The 15,157-nt window shown below is 46.1% G+C and overlaps 1 protein-coding gene across 1 annotated transcript; it reads right to left on the minus strand.

Moving 5' to 3' along the window:
- Positions 1-679: 679 nt before the first annotated feature.
- Cfap20 (cilia and flagella associated protein 20) lies at positions 680-14,902 on the minus strand. Its single transcript, XM_021169899.1, has 6 exons — positions 14,526-14,902; positions 4,848-4,927; positions 3,182-3,293; positions 2,471-2,659; positions 1,557-1,667; positions 680-1,100 (listed from the first exon to the last, which is right to left on the minus strand). Exons 1-6 carry the CDS (start codon positions 14,607-14,609, stop codon positions 1,095-1,097), a joined length of 582 nt encoding a protein of 193 aa, XP_021025558.1. The 5' UTR covers positions 14,610-14,902; the 3' UTR covers positions 680-1,094.
- Between the last annotated feature and the right edge of the window lie 255 nt (positions 14,903-15,157).

Here is a 15,157-nt window from a genome sequence, read left to right on the forward strand (position 1 = left end):
CCTGACTACTTGACTTAAACGCCGGGACCCACAGTGAGGAAGAAGAGAACTCACTCCTGAAAGTTGTCTTCTAACCTCTACCTGTGTACCGTCCCATAAATAAATGTCATCTTTAAAAAAAGGATTTTGTCAGGGATGGTGGCACATACATTTAATCCCAGTCCTGGGATGGCAGAGGCAGGCTAATCTGTGAGTTCTAGGCTATCCTGGTCTAGTGAGTTCCTGGCAGTCAGAGCTCTGAGGGGAGACATTTTCTCAAACAAACAAACAAACGAACAAACAAACCTAAAACAAGAGTTCTTTTGCAAGCTTAACTATCTGCGCCATGACTGCAAGGCTATTCTATTGACTGTGGGGATACAAATAGGGATTTGGCAAGTCTATAATCTGGGGACTTGCTCCAGAAGGAGACTCCAACTGAGGACCATGAAGAGGGCTATAAGGATGCCTTCACAGGTGTGTAAGAACAATTTAGGTTAAATGCTATTGTGTGTCAAACTGAATTTACAACCCCTAGTAAGGTGACTCTCCTGGTGACATCCTGGCTGCATTATCTCTCATTAGCTCATCTGGAAGGTGCTCCAGTCAGTGCACACAGGCCTGTCCTGGACTGCACACGGTTGTACTATCATAGCAAAAATGAACAAGAAACATAATCATATAAAAAAGTAAAGATAAATTTACAAACCAAGAATATAGCATTTTATTCATTTCCAGATTATGTGTATTACACAACATATACATATATTTAGATAATATATAAAAGAAAGAATAAACTATACGAAGAAATATTGGTCTGAATCTGCCTTGTAGGACGTCTCTAATTCTTCCGTTTGTTGCGTGTGTCTCTCATGGGCCAGGGCAGGCAGCAGGAAACCCCAACACTCGTGTGTCACTCAAAGCTCTGCTTCCCTCCACTGACTTAGAATGCAAGGAACACAACTGTGCATGGTCACTGGTGTCCATGACAAGGACACAGTGGTCAGCGAGTCACAGCACAGTGGATTATTTAAATGTTTTTGCATGGTCTCCATGTAGTTTCCTTTTTAAACTAAGACTCACATCCAGAGTCTGTCCCCTTAGCTGCTATCCAGTTATTGCTGAAGGAGAAAAGCAGAAAGGAGCAGTCAGTTTCAGCTACTAGATAACTGAAGGTCAGTCCCACCAGTCCCTTACTTCTGATGATACCCGAGTAGACACCAGGCTGTGGGGACACCAGCGTGCTGGAACAGGCATACACAACATGTCCACAGTTGTACACCGCTTGCTCATTAGCCTTTGAGGCTGACAAAGGATCAGATAGAGGGCATTCCTCCAAAAAGAACTGTAAGCAAGAAATAGGAAGCCCTGAGAGGGAAGGGACGATGTACTGTGGTGGCATCGGGAACAGAACAGTCCACAGCTCACCCCTGACTTGGCACTGCCACGCTGTAAGGGGGATTAAGGCAATGGCCAACTTCCAGTGCCAGCCCAGCTAGGCCAGCTTTTGGTCAAGGGCATGTCCTAGGCCATGGCTCCCCATGTCCTCCCCCTGGCTTCCTTAAAGGGTGTCTTACTTTGGCCTTGTTCTGAACTGGTAGATACAGTTTGAACTCTGCTGGCAGCTCATCTTCTGAGTAGAGTCTGTCTGAGAAGTAAACTCTTCGGATACGGCAGTTTGCATGGATCTGTGGAGAAAGACTCACTTTGACAGGCTAAATACAATTGTTTCCCCTTTTCCTGATTCTCTCAGAAGCCCTTTCATGGTACCCTAAAAACTTCATCTCTAATAGCAAACTGGCATTGCCCTGGCGTGGATTCCAACAGTAGGAGGATTCAGGGGATGGAGAGATGGCTCACTGGTTAAAATAACTTGCTCTGGCAGGGAGAGGACTAGGGTTCAATTCCCAGGATCCACACAATGGCTTACAGCTATCTTTAACTTCAGTTCTAGGGTATCTGACACGCTCTTCTGACTTCCTCAGGTACCAGGCATACATGTGGTACACTGTGTGTGTGCGCGCATGTGCGCGCATATGTGTATAATTCAAAGGACTGTAGAGTTGGTTCAGTGGTCAAAGCACTTGTTGCTCTTGTAAAGGATCCAGGTTCAGTTCCCAGGACCGACAGAGTAGCTCACATCCATCCCTAACTCCTGTGGAGAGTTTTTTGGCATCCAATAACTTTTTCTGGCCTTCTAAAGCACCAGACATGAACATGGTACACAGATGTACTTGTAGGCAAAACATTCACACACACAAATCTCAGACAACCTTTGCTGGGGGCGAGCGGTTGCTGGTAGAATTTACCTTACGGTTGAGTAGACCTCACATTACTTTCTGGACCTTTTTGAGGCCAAAACCTCCTGAACAATACCTTGGGGACTTTGGCTAGAAGCCCCACATTGTTCTGCTCCATGGGCCATAAGCCAGCCAGAGTGTCCTAAAGCCCCCAGTATGGGACTCCCTGTGTGGAAGGCACACATGAGTACCTGCACTCTCAGGGTCTCGATGTAGTTCGTGCCATATGCCCGCCGGGTGAAATCTGACAAGTTGAACTGAATCTGGTTCCAGCCATCATCCAGCCGCATGGGCATGGTACAGATGAAGGGCTTGACTCGAGTGGTACTCTGGTAGTTACTTGCTCGAAACCTTCGACGAACGTTTTTGTCATCTAGTACCTGCAACACCCAGAGGAAGGCCACACTAGTTCCATGTTCTCAAGCTCAGGATAGCTGTTAAGACAAGATCCTGAGCCTCCACAGCCTGATTCCCAATGCCAAACCCCAGGGAGAATAAACAGGCCAGAGACAGGTCACAACTGGTAACAGATGGCCCGGAAGGAGCAAGTTTATATTATTTGTTGTCAAGACAACAGCAGCTGCTATGACATATGACACAGCTTGCAGGCTCTCGGACCACAGAATGATTTCCTATTTCTTCCCACTAAAAGCTCAAAGATACTAACACAGAAACAATCACTCAATATTAAATATTCCCTCCCCAAGTGGACCTGTTGATCTTTCATCTTCGAACTTTTGTAGCTATTGATTAGATTTTTTTGGGTGCTATTTCTTTCAAAACCCCACAGTTAAGCTTTGCTTTTGACCTCCCTAATGAGAGCCACATTGAGCTTTAGTGGAGGCAGCAAAGCACATACATGGAAAGATAGCTCGCAGCCCAAGGGCGTGCTCTACACTCACCTGGACTTCAAAGGTAAAATACTTCTTCAAGTTTTTGATGATCATGACAAGAAAAGGCAGTTTAATCCCCAATGTCTTCTTGGGGTCCGCAGGACACGTGATGTATGTGGTACTGTCAGCAGAAACACAGGAGCGGGTTACTTGTCTTTCTTCCTGTGGTGTGTCCAATGCCATATACTCCAAGACTAAAAACTAGAAAACAGATCTAAAGGGCTGAGCTTCACCACCTAATGAATCCCTCACAGTTCATTAGTGAGCACTTTTTCTAATGTCAAGGCTGGCGAGATAGATCAGTGGGTAAAGACACTTGCTGCCGAGCCTGACGACCAGAGTCTACGCCCTAGGACCCACATGGTAGGAGAAAACTCTGATCCCCAAACACAGACCATGGCTTGAGCACCATTCTACATTCCCCATATACACATTCAAAATAAGTAAAACAAGCAGTTAAAATGTCAAGTGTGGTAATGTACAGGACTGCTAGAGGCCAGGAGATCAAGGGCAGCTTGGGTAATATAAAGAGAGCTTATCTTTAAAAACAAAAAACAAGGGCTGGCGAGATGGCTCAGCAGGTAAGAGCACTGACTGCTCTACTGAAGGTCCTGAGTTCAAATTCCAGCAACCACATAGTGGCTCACAACCACCCATATTGAGATCTGACGCCCTCTTCTGGTGTGTCTGAAGACAGCTACAGTGTACCTATTTATAATAATAAATAAATATTTGGGCCTGAGTGAGTGAGGCCGACCAGAGTGAGTAGGGTTGACCAGAGGGAGCAGAGGTCCTAAAATTCAATTCCCAACAACCATATGAAGGCTCACAACCATCTGTACAGCTACAGTATACTCAGGTACATTAAATAAATAAATCTTAAAAAAAAACAAAAACAGCCAGGTGTGGTGGTCCACGCCTTTAATCCCAGCACTTGGGAGGCAGAGGTAGGCGGATTTCTGAGTTCGAGGCCAGCCTGGTCTACAAAGTGACTTCCAGGACAGCCAGGGCTATACAGAGAAACCATGTCTCGAAAAATAAATAAATAAATACAACTGAAATCAGCTGGGTGTGGTAGCTCACATCCTTAATCCCAGCACTTGGAAGGTTGGGAAGCCAGCCTGGTCTACAGGACTACATGGTGAGTTCAAGGACAGCTAGAGCTATATAGTGAGACCTATCTTGAGAAAAACCAAAACCAAAGAAATAAGCAAACAAAAAATCCACACCCAAACCCACTCAAATAAAAGCCTGAGACCAACAATAAAGTATCTAAAAAACAAAGCCGGGGAAGTTCTTCCAATAAAAGAAGACTTCAGTTCTTGTCTAAGGTAAATATGAAAGGATAGATCAAAAAAAAAAAAAAAAAAACCTGGGGTATTAAAAACCACAGGGGCCACAGCTGGGAGATCAGGACAGTACTGCCATACTCTGGCCGAATAGTAATACACAGCTAACTGTTTTCTACGCTGGGCATGGCCTAAATGCCATAATTAACCTATGTACTAACCCTGCAGGAAACACTCCTACTTTGCAGATGAGGAAACTAAAGCGGCCTGAGAAAAGCTGTAAGTGGTGTAGGGGTCCACAGACAGTCTGATTCTGCAGCCTGGTAACACTGATGTGAACTGCCCTCCTGCTGTAGAACGTCTAGATAACAGAGCTGGCAACCTACCTGACATTTGTCCCTTCAATCTCTAGCACCAGGGACTGGATGTCATTGTCAGTGATTCTTTTGATGTGGCCATTCCGTACCTATAGGGGTGAAAATCCATCAGTGTTGCAGTTTTTCCGCAACAGCTTCATAAAAATTCGGAAGGTTGATTGAGTCCATTTGAGGAAATATGGCCCAAGACATATGACATATAAGTTGGCAACGTGTCAAAGCCTGTGTATAAGGAAGCATCCCTGTGCCTGCCGTTTGGAATAAATTCCTCCCTGTTTCAGATTCATCTAACATTTACTCTCTACTGTGTCAACAGCAAAGTTCATATAGAGAATATTACTCAACCCCACAGCACATCAACAACAACCTTAAGTGGTAAGCGTCTCATTCACAAACTAACCACATTGTAGCTGTCTTCTGCTACTTTGTGGGTTCTTCTTTCTTCCACCCTTCTTCACCCCCTTTTTCTACCCTACAAGCCCCTAACACTAAATAGGAGAGAAAGAAGGAGATCAATCAATCTGAATAAAGTCAGAGGTCGGAAAGGGGAGATGTTATCAGGAGACTAATACTTGCTGATTAGGAGCATCAGTGCCTTGTGACCAGTTTGATCTTCGTCATCGGGATATCTTATTTCTTGCTTCCTCTTTACAAATGACTACTTAAAAAAAACCACAACGAACAAACCTTCCAACAACCCACCAACAGTCCACCTTTCAGGGTCCTAGTGTTTATATATCCTCTGAACTCAGAATTCCAAACATTACACAATTGCAGAAACTGCAGCTGGCAAAAATCACAGTCCTGCTAGAGCACTAGACAAATCAGTCAACTGCTGTGGACAATTTGAAGCAGCCTCATATCCCAGACCTGAGATTAAAATGAACACATATTCACATAATATTTCTGTGTTTCTCAAAGAAGCCAAAACTTCAAAGTTACTACAGCATAGCATCTTTGTCCTCAACGATTAATAAACTAGTGTCACCTGGGCAAGATGGTGCATGCCTTTGATCCCAGCACTCCAGAGGCAGAGACTGGTGGATCACTGTGAGTTCGAGGCTAGCCTGGTCTAGTAAGTTACAACACAGCCAAGGCTATGGAGAAAGACCCTGTCTCTCTCTCTCTCTCTCTCTCTCTCTCTCTCTCTCTCTCTCTCTCTCACACACACACACACACACACACACACACACACACACATCACTAAAAAGGATGAGAGCAGTATTCCCAAGCCTCACCTGTTGATGTACACTTCTCATCTAAGCTAAGGTAGGAGATTGCTGTGAATTACAAGGCAGCCTGGGCTACACAGAGACCTTGTCTCAAAGGAAGTGTGTGTGTGTGTTCCTTGAGTTTATTCCTACGTTTTCCTCTCCTTTCTTTTTTATATACTTGGCTCAAGTAGAAGTTCAGTTCTTTCCCATATCGTGTACAGACATTCATTTTCAGCAAAGTGACTTCTCCATTTTCTGATTTACTTTGATTTATATTCTCTAGACAGCATAATTTAGTACTTCATACATATACAGATATACATATTACACAGAATATGAGAATCTCTCATTAAATATGAATTCCTTTTCTCAAACCAACATTTCTGAGCACTAAATCCAGAGCAGCTAATATGCACAAGAGACATAGGACTGAATGTTCTAATACGGAAAAGATCAATCAGGTGTGGGAGAGGCTATAGGAGAAAGAAAACATGCCTTCTGGGTACTAAAACAAACAAGCAAACAAAAAACAAACGAGCAAGGACAGTGTTGAGCCAGGCATTGGCATTGCACACCTTTACTCCCAGCTCTCGGGAGACAGAAGCAGGTGGATCTCTGTGAGTTCGAGGCCAGCCTGGTCTGCTGAATGAGTTCCAGGACAGTCGGGGCTATACAGAGAAACCGTCTCAAAAAACCAAAACCAAAAAAGGGGGGGAGGGGCTTAAAACTGGCCACATAATTAATGACTCAACCTCAGTGATTAAAGCTCCTTGTTCTTGTTCATTAGTCAGCCTGGTGATTACAACTTTATTTTCTGTTAAGATTTGCATATAGGGAGAGGGCACTAAGGAGCCTGACAATCCTTTTTTAACACAGACTATTAAAAATACTGCTCTGTGCTTTACTATCAGTCTCTGTACGCTCTATCAATGAGTCCAATCTAAATCTACCCTTCCAGGTGACATCTGTGAGGCTCAGCCAAGAATAGATCAAATGCCACCCATCTGTAGGATCCTCTTCAGCATTTAGTTCTGTGTGAAGCATAAGCTAAGTGTTCAAACATGTGCTGACTCTGGAATCTGTCACCCTAAGAGCTGGCACATCTGAGTAGGTTCAAGGAGGGTTTTAAACATTCCTGGATAACATATCGACTGTAGACTATTATAGGAAGCTGGAGATCATGGGAGCGTCAGAAAGCACATGAAACTAGTGGCATGAAGAATGCTTCTTACAAAACACCCTTTGGTGCCATTTTCAGGCACAGGGGCTAGATGGGCCTCTCATCTCTGCCAATGGGGAGCAGTTCTTGGGTTGTCAAGACACAAATGTCACATTGAAATGCTTCTCAACAAAGCTGGCCACAGTCAATGGCCTCCTGCTCTGAATTCTGGGCTACTTTCCAACAGAGATTAAGAGCACAAAGGCTCAAGTCTGTGTAGAACATGCCAGCACTGCCCACCTCCTTCCCCAGCCCTCCCAACCAAAGTAGCAAGATTTCTCCTGTATTTTCTGTGGAAAATCAGGCAACTTGTTGAAGGAAGACTCTGTCAAGAAGTTATTTCCAAATGCTGTGGTATAGCACACTGATAAGAGCTGGGAGCATTCCAATAAAATGCTGTACTAATTTTATAACATACACTAGTTATTTCCAATAACACACACATTCCTTCTAAAGAAGGCAGCTACAGGAACAGTGAAATTCAATGGACTAAGAGAGACAAAAAAAAAAAAAAAGTAATTATCTCAAGTCTGTCGCTAAAAGGCAACTGTTGCTACTTATCCAACATTGTTTCAAATCATGGCCTCAGTCCTAACACTTCCGAAAAGCTCTCCATCCAGAGTCAACAAGAGGTCTTCCCAGCTCAGAAAGGCAGCCAGAACTCACAAGAGGAAGTGCCTTTCTGACCTTCTCTAGGTTTACAGCTTACAAGTCTTACCCACTAAGTCCTTACAAAGCGAACAATGGCTTCCACAGCATGCAGAGGCCAACAGAGGGCGCTAGAATGCACTCTAGCATTCCTAGGTCTCTCCTCAGCCTGATTTGTTAGTGAATTACCATTTCCCCCTTACAAGGCCCTTTTCAAAGGGTGGAAACACAAACAAGCTGGAAAAATGGAGTGGGGCGCAGATGATGATCCGGGATGTGAACACTCAAGGACAGGAGGCTTCCCAAAGCCTGCTCTGGGAGAAGGGAGTGGTTTCCACCCCTCCCCTCTAGAAATGACTACATTAAATTACACAGGCAGCCCGGCTGTGGTAGTACATGGGTGGGAACCTAGCACTTGCAAACTAGGATGGTCTCGGTATGTTTTGAGGCTAGCCTAGCATACATAGTAAATGTCAGGCTAGCAAGTGCTATATAGTAATCCCGTCTCCAACAAAAACAAAGCAAAACTAAACAAAATAAAACAGATGCAGGCTAACACTGCCTTTCAGGAAGTCACCCCATCCTCCGGGAAGCTTCTTGCAAACACATGTGGTAAGATGTATGTCCCCAGAAAGAGTTAACTTCCTTTCCTTGGCCCAGAGTTCACTGAGCAGACCTGGCCTTTGGATGAAGATAAAATGTGTTCGATGCATTTAGTGCTCAAGGTTTCACTTTACTTCTTCCTCTAATTAGCTTATGACTAATTCTTTCATGATATATGCTCACCATCAGAGTGTGGCCATGAACATTTTCTTGCTTTACTATCCTTTCACTAATATTTAAAATCATGGGCTGAAGCAATTAAGAGCACAGGCTGCTCTGGCAGAGGAGCCCAGGTTTGGTCCTACCACTCATATGTGGCTCCTAGCCATGTCACTATAGTTCTGGGGATCTGATGTGCTCTTCCAGTCTCTGCAGGCACCTGCACTCACTTGGTAAGCAAAAATACAACCAGGTATGTACACATGACCATGCGCGCGCAAGCACACACACACACTCCTCAGTCTTTAAAGTTAGTGTGATGAAGGTACACTGCTGAATGTCTGCTGTGTGCTTCCAGAGAAGTTTATAAGAAAAGACCCACCCTGAATGTGGGTGGTATCCATCCATCTTCTGTTCTGACTCATCACTGAATAAAAAGGAGAAAAGATAGGGGCCAGAGAGATGGCTCAGTAGTTAAGACCACTGGCTATTCTTCCAGAGGACCTGGGTTCAATTCCCAGCACCCACATGGCACCTATGAGTAACTCCAGTTTCAGGGGATCTGGCACCCTCACACAGATATCCATGCAGGCAAACACCAAATCAATGGACAAAAAAAAAAAAAAAAAAAAAAAAAAAAAAAAAAAAAAAAAAAAAAAAGAGAGAGAGAAATAAATAAACAGATGGACATAAAATAAAGATAAGTAAAAAAGTAATACAAGATTAGTGTCAGATTTCTCTGCTCATTGATTCCTGGTCTTCATAGATGACCCAGTTGCCTGTTCCTGTTACCATGAACTTGGCCATATCTTTCTCCCTACTCCTACTATCTCCTCCAAGAGCCAAATAACTTCCTTACCTTAAGTTGTTCTGCCACAGCAGCAAAAACAGCAACAAAATTAATATCAGCATGCAAAGTAGCAGGTTTAACAGGCACAGTGGCTGCACTTAGGAGACTGAAGCAGGAAGATTGCTCATCTGTGGCTACCTTAGGCTTTCTAACTTCAGATCTGCTTGGGCTACATTGTTAAGATTGAGTTTGGATCCTCAGCACCCACATAAGAGCCGGGGAAGGCAATGCACTGCCTATAACCCCAGCACTGTGAGGTGGGGCTAGGCAGACAGGCAGATCTGGGTTCAATGGCTAACCAGCTTTTGCCTACCTCCAGCCTCCACAAGCAAATACATCAGCACATACACTCCACACATATGCATGCACACAACTACCCAGAAGTACTCAAAAAAGGAAAACATGAGTGGATTTCATAATGACATGCAAATGTCATCATCTTGTATTCTTGGTCATCCCTGTGAACCTTGACCCCTGCTATCCTACACATTAAGTATGTGGGGGCTTTTGAACCCCAGTTACTGGCAATTAGAGATGAGAATGATCCCCAGTATTACAGACACCAAAGGAGCAAACCTTAAGCTCATCTCACAGTCGTTCTCCCAGGCTTTTCATGGTTGCTGGGCAACTAATAAAGAACACTGATTTCCCTCTCAGTGTGAGCCCCAGGGAGGAGGGTCAGGATGAGGGAAAAATAATGCTACAGGGATCGGGAGGAAGCTGGCCAATCTCCACAGTTCTACAGAGTGATTCAAAAATAACACATTAGCTGTACCAGTCCCACTCAGCTCCCCTCCCCTACTTTCATTTTCTGGCTCCACTCACTCATTCTGCAGCGGAACCCTCAGCTATCTGGCATGTCCTCTTAATGACACATGTCCCAATTTACATTAAGCCCCTAAAGCTGTCTACTGCAGCAGGAAAGTATCTGCCCAGGGCCAGGGGCCTGGCTCCGAGTCAGAAAACAGGCAGAGGGAGCCCTCTGTGGGAGACTGGACAAAGCTCAGGCTCAAGGGACTTTTGGGCTACTTACCCAGCTGACAGTATCTCCAGACATGTGCAAATGGTCCGTCCCTTCAGTTACCCTGGGCACCACAGTCTGTCCTCTTTTTTTGTGCTCTGCTTTCCTTCCTTCTCTCTCTCTTGCCCTCGTTCCCTTTTTTTTTTTTTTTTCTTCGAGACAGGGTTTCTCTGTGTAGCCCTGGCTGTCCTGGAACTCACTTTGTAGACCAGACTGGACTCGAACTCAGAAATCGGCCTGCCTCTGCCTCCCAAGCCTCGCTCACTTTCTTTCTCCCTCTTTCTTTTGATTCTTGGTTTCTCTGTGTAACCCTGGCTGTCCTAGAACTCACACCGTAGACCAGGATGGCTTCACATTCACAGAGATCCAACTGGCTACTGGGATTAAGTGTGTGTACGAGTACCACCTTGCTCACAGTGTTTCTTGAAAGGGCACAAGTAAATGGAGCTCACCGCTTTCATCCTGTTACAGTAAAAGTTATCAACCCTAGAAATGAAGACCAAGCCTGGGAAAGTGAAAATCATTTTGCTCTTTCTATCAAAGGCACTCAGTTCCATTCCTGGAGGCCAGGCAGATAGTACACATCAACAAGGTTTATCAAGTTAAAGGTCGGGGTCTAGGGCCAGCAAAGTAGCTCAGTAGATAAACCTTACTGCAGCTAAGTCTGCTGTCCTGAGTTCCATTCTTGGACCTGCATGGTGAAGGGAAAGAACTGACTCCTACAACTTATCCTTTGACTTCTATGGACACAGGCAAGAAGATATGCCTATGTGTGAGTGTGTACACATACACACACACACACACACACACACACACAAAACAAAAATGTAGTGACTTTTTTTTTTAATTCTGGAGAGGGTCTTTATTCTTCCTTAAAATAAGAAATGGGGACCCAGTCATTATGACTACTTAACAAGATCAACAAAAGACTCTGATATAGTCACATTCCATGGAGAAACATCAGCAGCTGGGAGGGAGGAGGAGAGAGCAGCACTCACAAATCAGCCCAATGGGCTTCTAGTAGCAACACAAGCCAGTGCCATGGGCAGCCAGTGCCATGGGCAGCCAGTGCCATGGGCAGCCAGTGCCATGGGCAGCCAGTGCCATGGGTAGCCAGTGCCATGGGCTCCCAGTGCCTTGGGCTTCCAGTGCCAGGGCTCCCAGTGCAGCAGCAAAGCCAACTGAAGCTCATGCAATGCAGTGCAGGATGAGGAATTTTCTTCGTTTTATTTCTGTTTTGAGACAGTACCTCACTAAGTCACCCTAGCTAGGATTGCTATTATGTTCACCAGGCTAGACTCAGACTCCCAGAGACTCATCTGCCCTTGCCTCCTGAGTGCTGGAATTAAAGTTGTACCCATCCAGTCCTAACACTCTTAGTAAAGGTAGTCGGATCTGTTGGTTCCAGAAGTAAAGGGACATTAAAGAACCTGTTGATTTTTTCCTAAGCTCTTGGTCTGAAAGCCAACAAAGATCTGTCTCAGATCTTCACTAAGTCCCAGTGTGGGGACAAGGAGGATGCAGAGGCTGGGAGCTGATAAAATGACCCTGTGGGGTCAAGGCAAGCATCAGAGGCACTGCTACCTCTGCTCTGTGAGCCAAAGACCAAGGAAGATGTGGGTGAGGGCCAGAACCACCAAGTGCGTGCAGGAGGTTTTACGTGTAGAGCGCTTCATGGCCTCCATGCAGCAGGAGTCTGTCTCTAAGGAGGGAGCAGAACCGGTGAGTGAGCCTGGACAGCTAGTTAAGTCTCAGCGCTGCCTCAGTGCCTCAGTGCCACATTAGAGGTTTAGGAGAGGAAAAGCCAAAGGACAATGACTACATCACCTTAATTTCAGAAGCCTAAGCAGATGCTACACCTAATCTTTCAAGATCGTTTTTCATAGAAACCAAATAGGCATTTTCTCTGTGCACAAACGCAAAAGTCAGAATAGTAAACATTTGTGATATCAAAATAAGGACCCAAAATAATCATCAGTTAGTGTGTAGTACCTCCTGGCAAAGGGCCAAGGCACAGGTCGGTAATGCAGACAGCCCTGTCATCCCCTACCCTACAACCAGACTCTGACCTTATTACAGCTCTGCTTTAGTTCCCAGGAGAAGGGCGATTTCTTCCCCCTCAATTCTGGATCTTTGTACAAGGCCTGTCACTCAGATGTTGCTCAATAAATCATTGATAAACATGACCAACTCCCAGTGTTTCCTTGACTGGACTGTATCCCCAGTTACTGAGATCGCTTAACTGAGGAAAAGCCTGAATACAATCAAGCTGATGTGGATAGGCCCAAACTTCTTCTTTTTTTCTTGCCCTCTCTTGCCTCAGTTGGAGAAAACCTCTCCCTTAAACACCAGTTTGTCAAATCCAAACAAGAGTTAGAAACATGTAATTAATTTCTGTTTTTTGCCAGAATGTCTGTTTAATTTGCTCCATGTAACTCTGCCCTAATAATGTTGTCTATGTTGTTTATGTCATCAGGGTACCACTGGACCTTTAGAGGCGTTGTTAAGGGACACAGTGCACCATGGTTACTCTGCTTTCTATGCCATGTGTAAACATGTTGACTAGTCAAAAACTCGGGCTTGAAAGAATAAAACACATCACAGAGAAAAGCCAGAGGGTAAATGAACCCTCTGACAGACGCTTAGACACTTCTCTCCCATCTCAAAACAGCATGTTCTCCAGCCCTATTCTGACTGCTTTACACCAACACTCCAGACAGCTCAGTTTCCAAGTTCAAGCAGCACACAAGGCTGCTCTCTCTCTCCGTGCCCCCTGGCTGTGCAGAACAGGCAAGATACCCAGGCTGGTTGGTGAGCACCCTCCCAACACTGCCAGGTGGACTTACTCTGGGTTCTCTCTGCAGGGCTCAGTAAGAGCTCCTGCTGCTTCATTTCAAAGTGAACGAACACTCAGGAGATTGGGGGGAGGGGGGAGCTAAGGGTCCGCTTCCTATGGGATACTCTTGTCATAACTCTAGCTATGGATCTGAAAGAGTTGGTCAGACTGCTTATGTACCAAAAGCCAGATCTTGAGGAACTCTCAACTGTCTTAGCCAAATGACAAGATACTCCCAATAGGTTTCTCTCAAAGCTGTCCTCAGAACACACGACTGCCTAGCAGTGACAATCAGAAGGCAATGCAGGTACTCTGTCAACCACTGTGTGTCTCAAAGCCCAAAGCCCTTCTCTGTGAATTAGGAAAGACATTGTTCTAGTCCCACTACAAATAATCTTGACTTATTCCACCCATTCTATATACATCTCTATGAACACCACACTAGGCATATCACCTCTCTCCATCTTCCCCAGCCGAGGGCAGAACTAAAGATATTCCCTAAATCACCTGGCTTCCACATTAGAGTGACCACTTTATATTCAAAAACAAAACAAAACAACAACAACAACAAAAAACGGTCCAGCTGACTGCCCCAGGAATCTTCATGAGAAAAGAAACGCCAAGGCATTTCATCTAGATCTTAACATCTCCAAAAGTGAACAGGGAAGGCCACCATCTCATGTAGCAAGCAAAAACACCATCCACTCTAGAGGACGACTGGATAAAAATACAGAGGCTTGATACTGGCTCTCGAGAAGCCCCTAACAATCACCTTTTTGCAGGTTTCCCAATGGAGAAAGCCGGTACAGGAGGAATTGTACGGACTCTAAGTTACAGAGCGCTCGCAGCAAGTTCCAAAGGTTTGGCTGTCAACGGATGGAGCTAATGAATGGGATCAGAACAAGTCTGGCTAGGCCTGTGCTCAGGATGTCCGGGGAAAAGGCCCTCCGTATGGAGGGCAGCACAGCGCCTGGCACCAGTGAACACATGCACGTCTTTCTTCAAAGTGCTATGCGTTTCAAGCTAGGCTGTGGGCACTCTGCCCCCATTCTACTGACCCGGACCTCAAGGCTCTGTAGCCACTCCATCACGTGGGCGGCAAGTCGGCCCCGCCCCCGTCCCGCCCCCACCGCTCACCTTTTTGTCCCAGATTTGCAGGGGCTTGCTGCCGATGCTGTAGAGGATGGAAAGGAAGCCACTCTGGAACGTGTTCTTGAACATCTCGCCAGCCGCGGCCCCGCAGCCGCCGCCCTAGGCCTGGGACTGGAGATCGGCACCGAGCGGCGAAAGAGAGCGGGTGCCGCCGGTCCGAAGGGAGGACGCTGAGAGCTGCAGCCACTGACGGCGGGAAGCGGCGGTGCGACGCAGATCCGCAAGCCTCGGTGAGCACCGAGCCACCTCAGCACCGAAACCACAGCAACTGCCGCCCGCGCCGCCGAGCCTGCCGGAGAGGAGGCGGAGCGCCGCCGCGGCCCGCCACGGATCCCTCCGCACGCTTGGGCCCGCCCCTCGGAGGCGCATTGCCCAGTCCTGCCGCAGAAAGAACGGTTTCCGGTTCCTTCCGCCCTTAGGCCCGCCCCTTCCTGCCTCCTCGGGCGCGGAACTTGGTTGCCAAGGGACTATTCCCCGCCCCTCCCCGCCGGCCCAGATTTGGTTTAGAACAGCGGAAGGAGACTTTAAATTCACCACACGTGTTTACAGTGCCTGCGTGGTGTCATGGGAACCGGGAGGCGCGTGGAAGGGGTGGAGTCATGCTAGACCCCTCCCCC

The sequence above is a fragment of the Mus caroli genome, chromosome 8 (genome assembly GCF_900094665.2).
Source record: "Mus caroli chromosome 8, CAROLI_EIJ_v1.1, whole genome shotgun sequence".
In the NCBI taxonomy this organism is placed as follows: Eukaryota; Metazoa; Chordata; class Mammalia; order Rodentia; family Muridae; genus Mus; species Mus caroli.

Coding starts and splice junctions, on each gene's coding strand:
- Cfap20 (XM_021169899.1), bottom strand. CDS start 14,609: ATGTTCAAGAACACGTTCCAGAGTGGCTTCCTTTCCATCCTCTACAGC. Junction 4,928..14,525: donor TGCAAATCTGGGACAAAAAG/GTGAGCGGTGGG, acceptor TCACCCCTATAG/GTACGGAATGGCCACATCAA. Junction 1,668..2,470: donor TCGAGACCCTGAGAGTGCAG/GTACTCATGTGT, acceptor CTTTCTCCACAG/ATCCATGCAAACTGCCGTAT.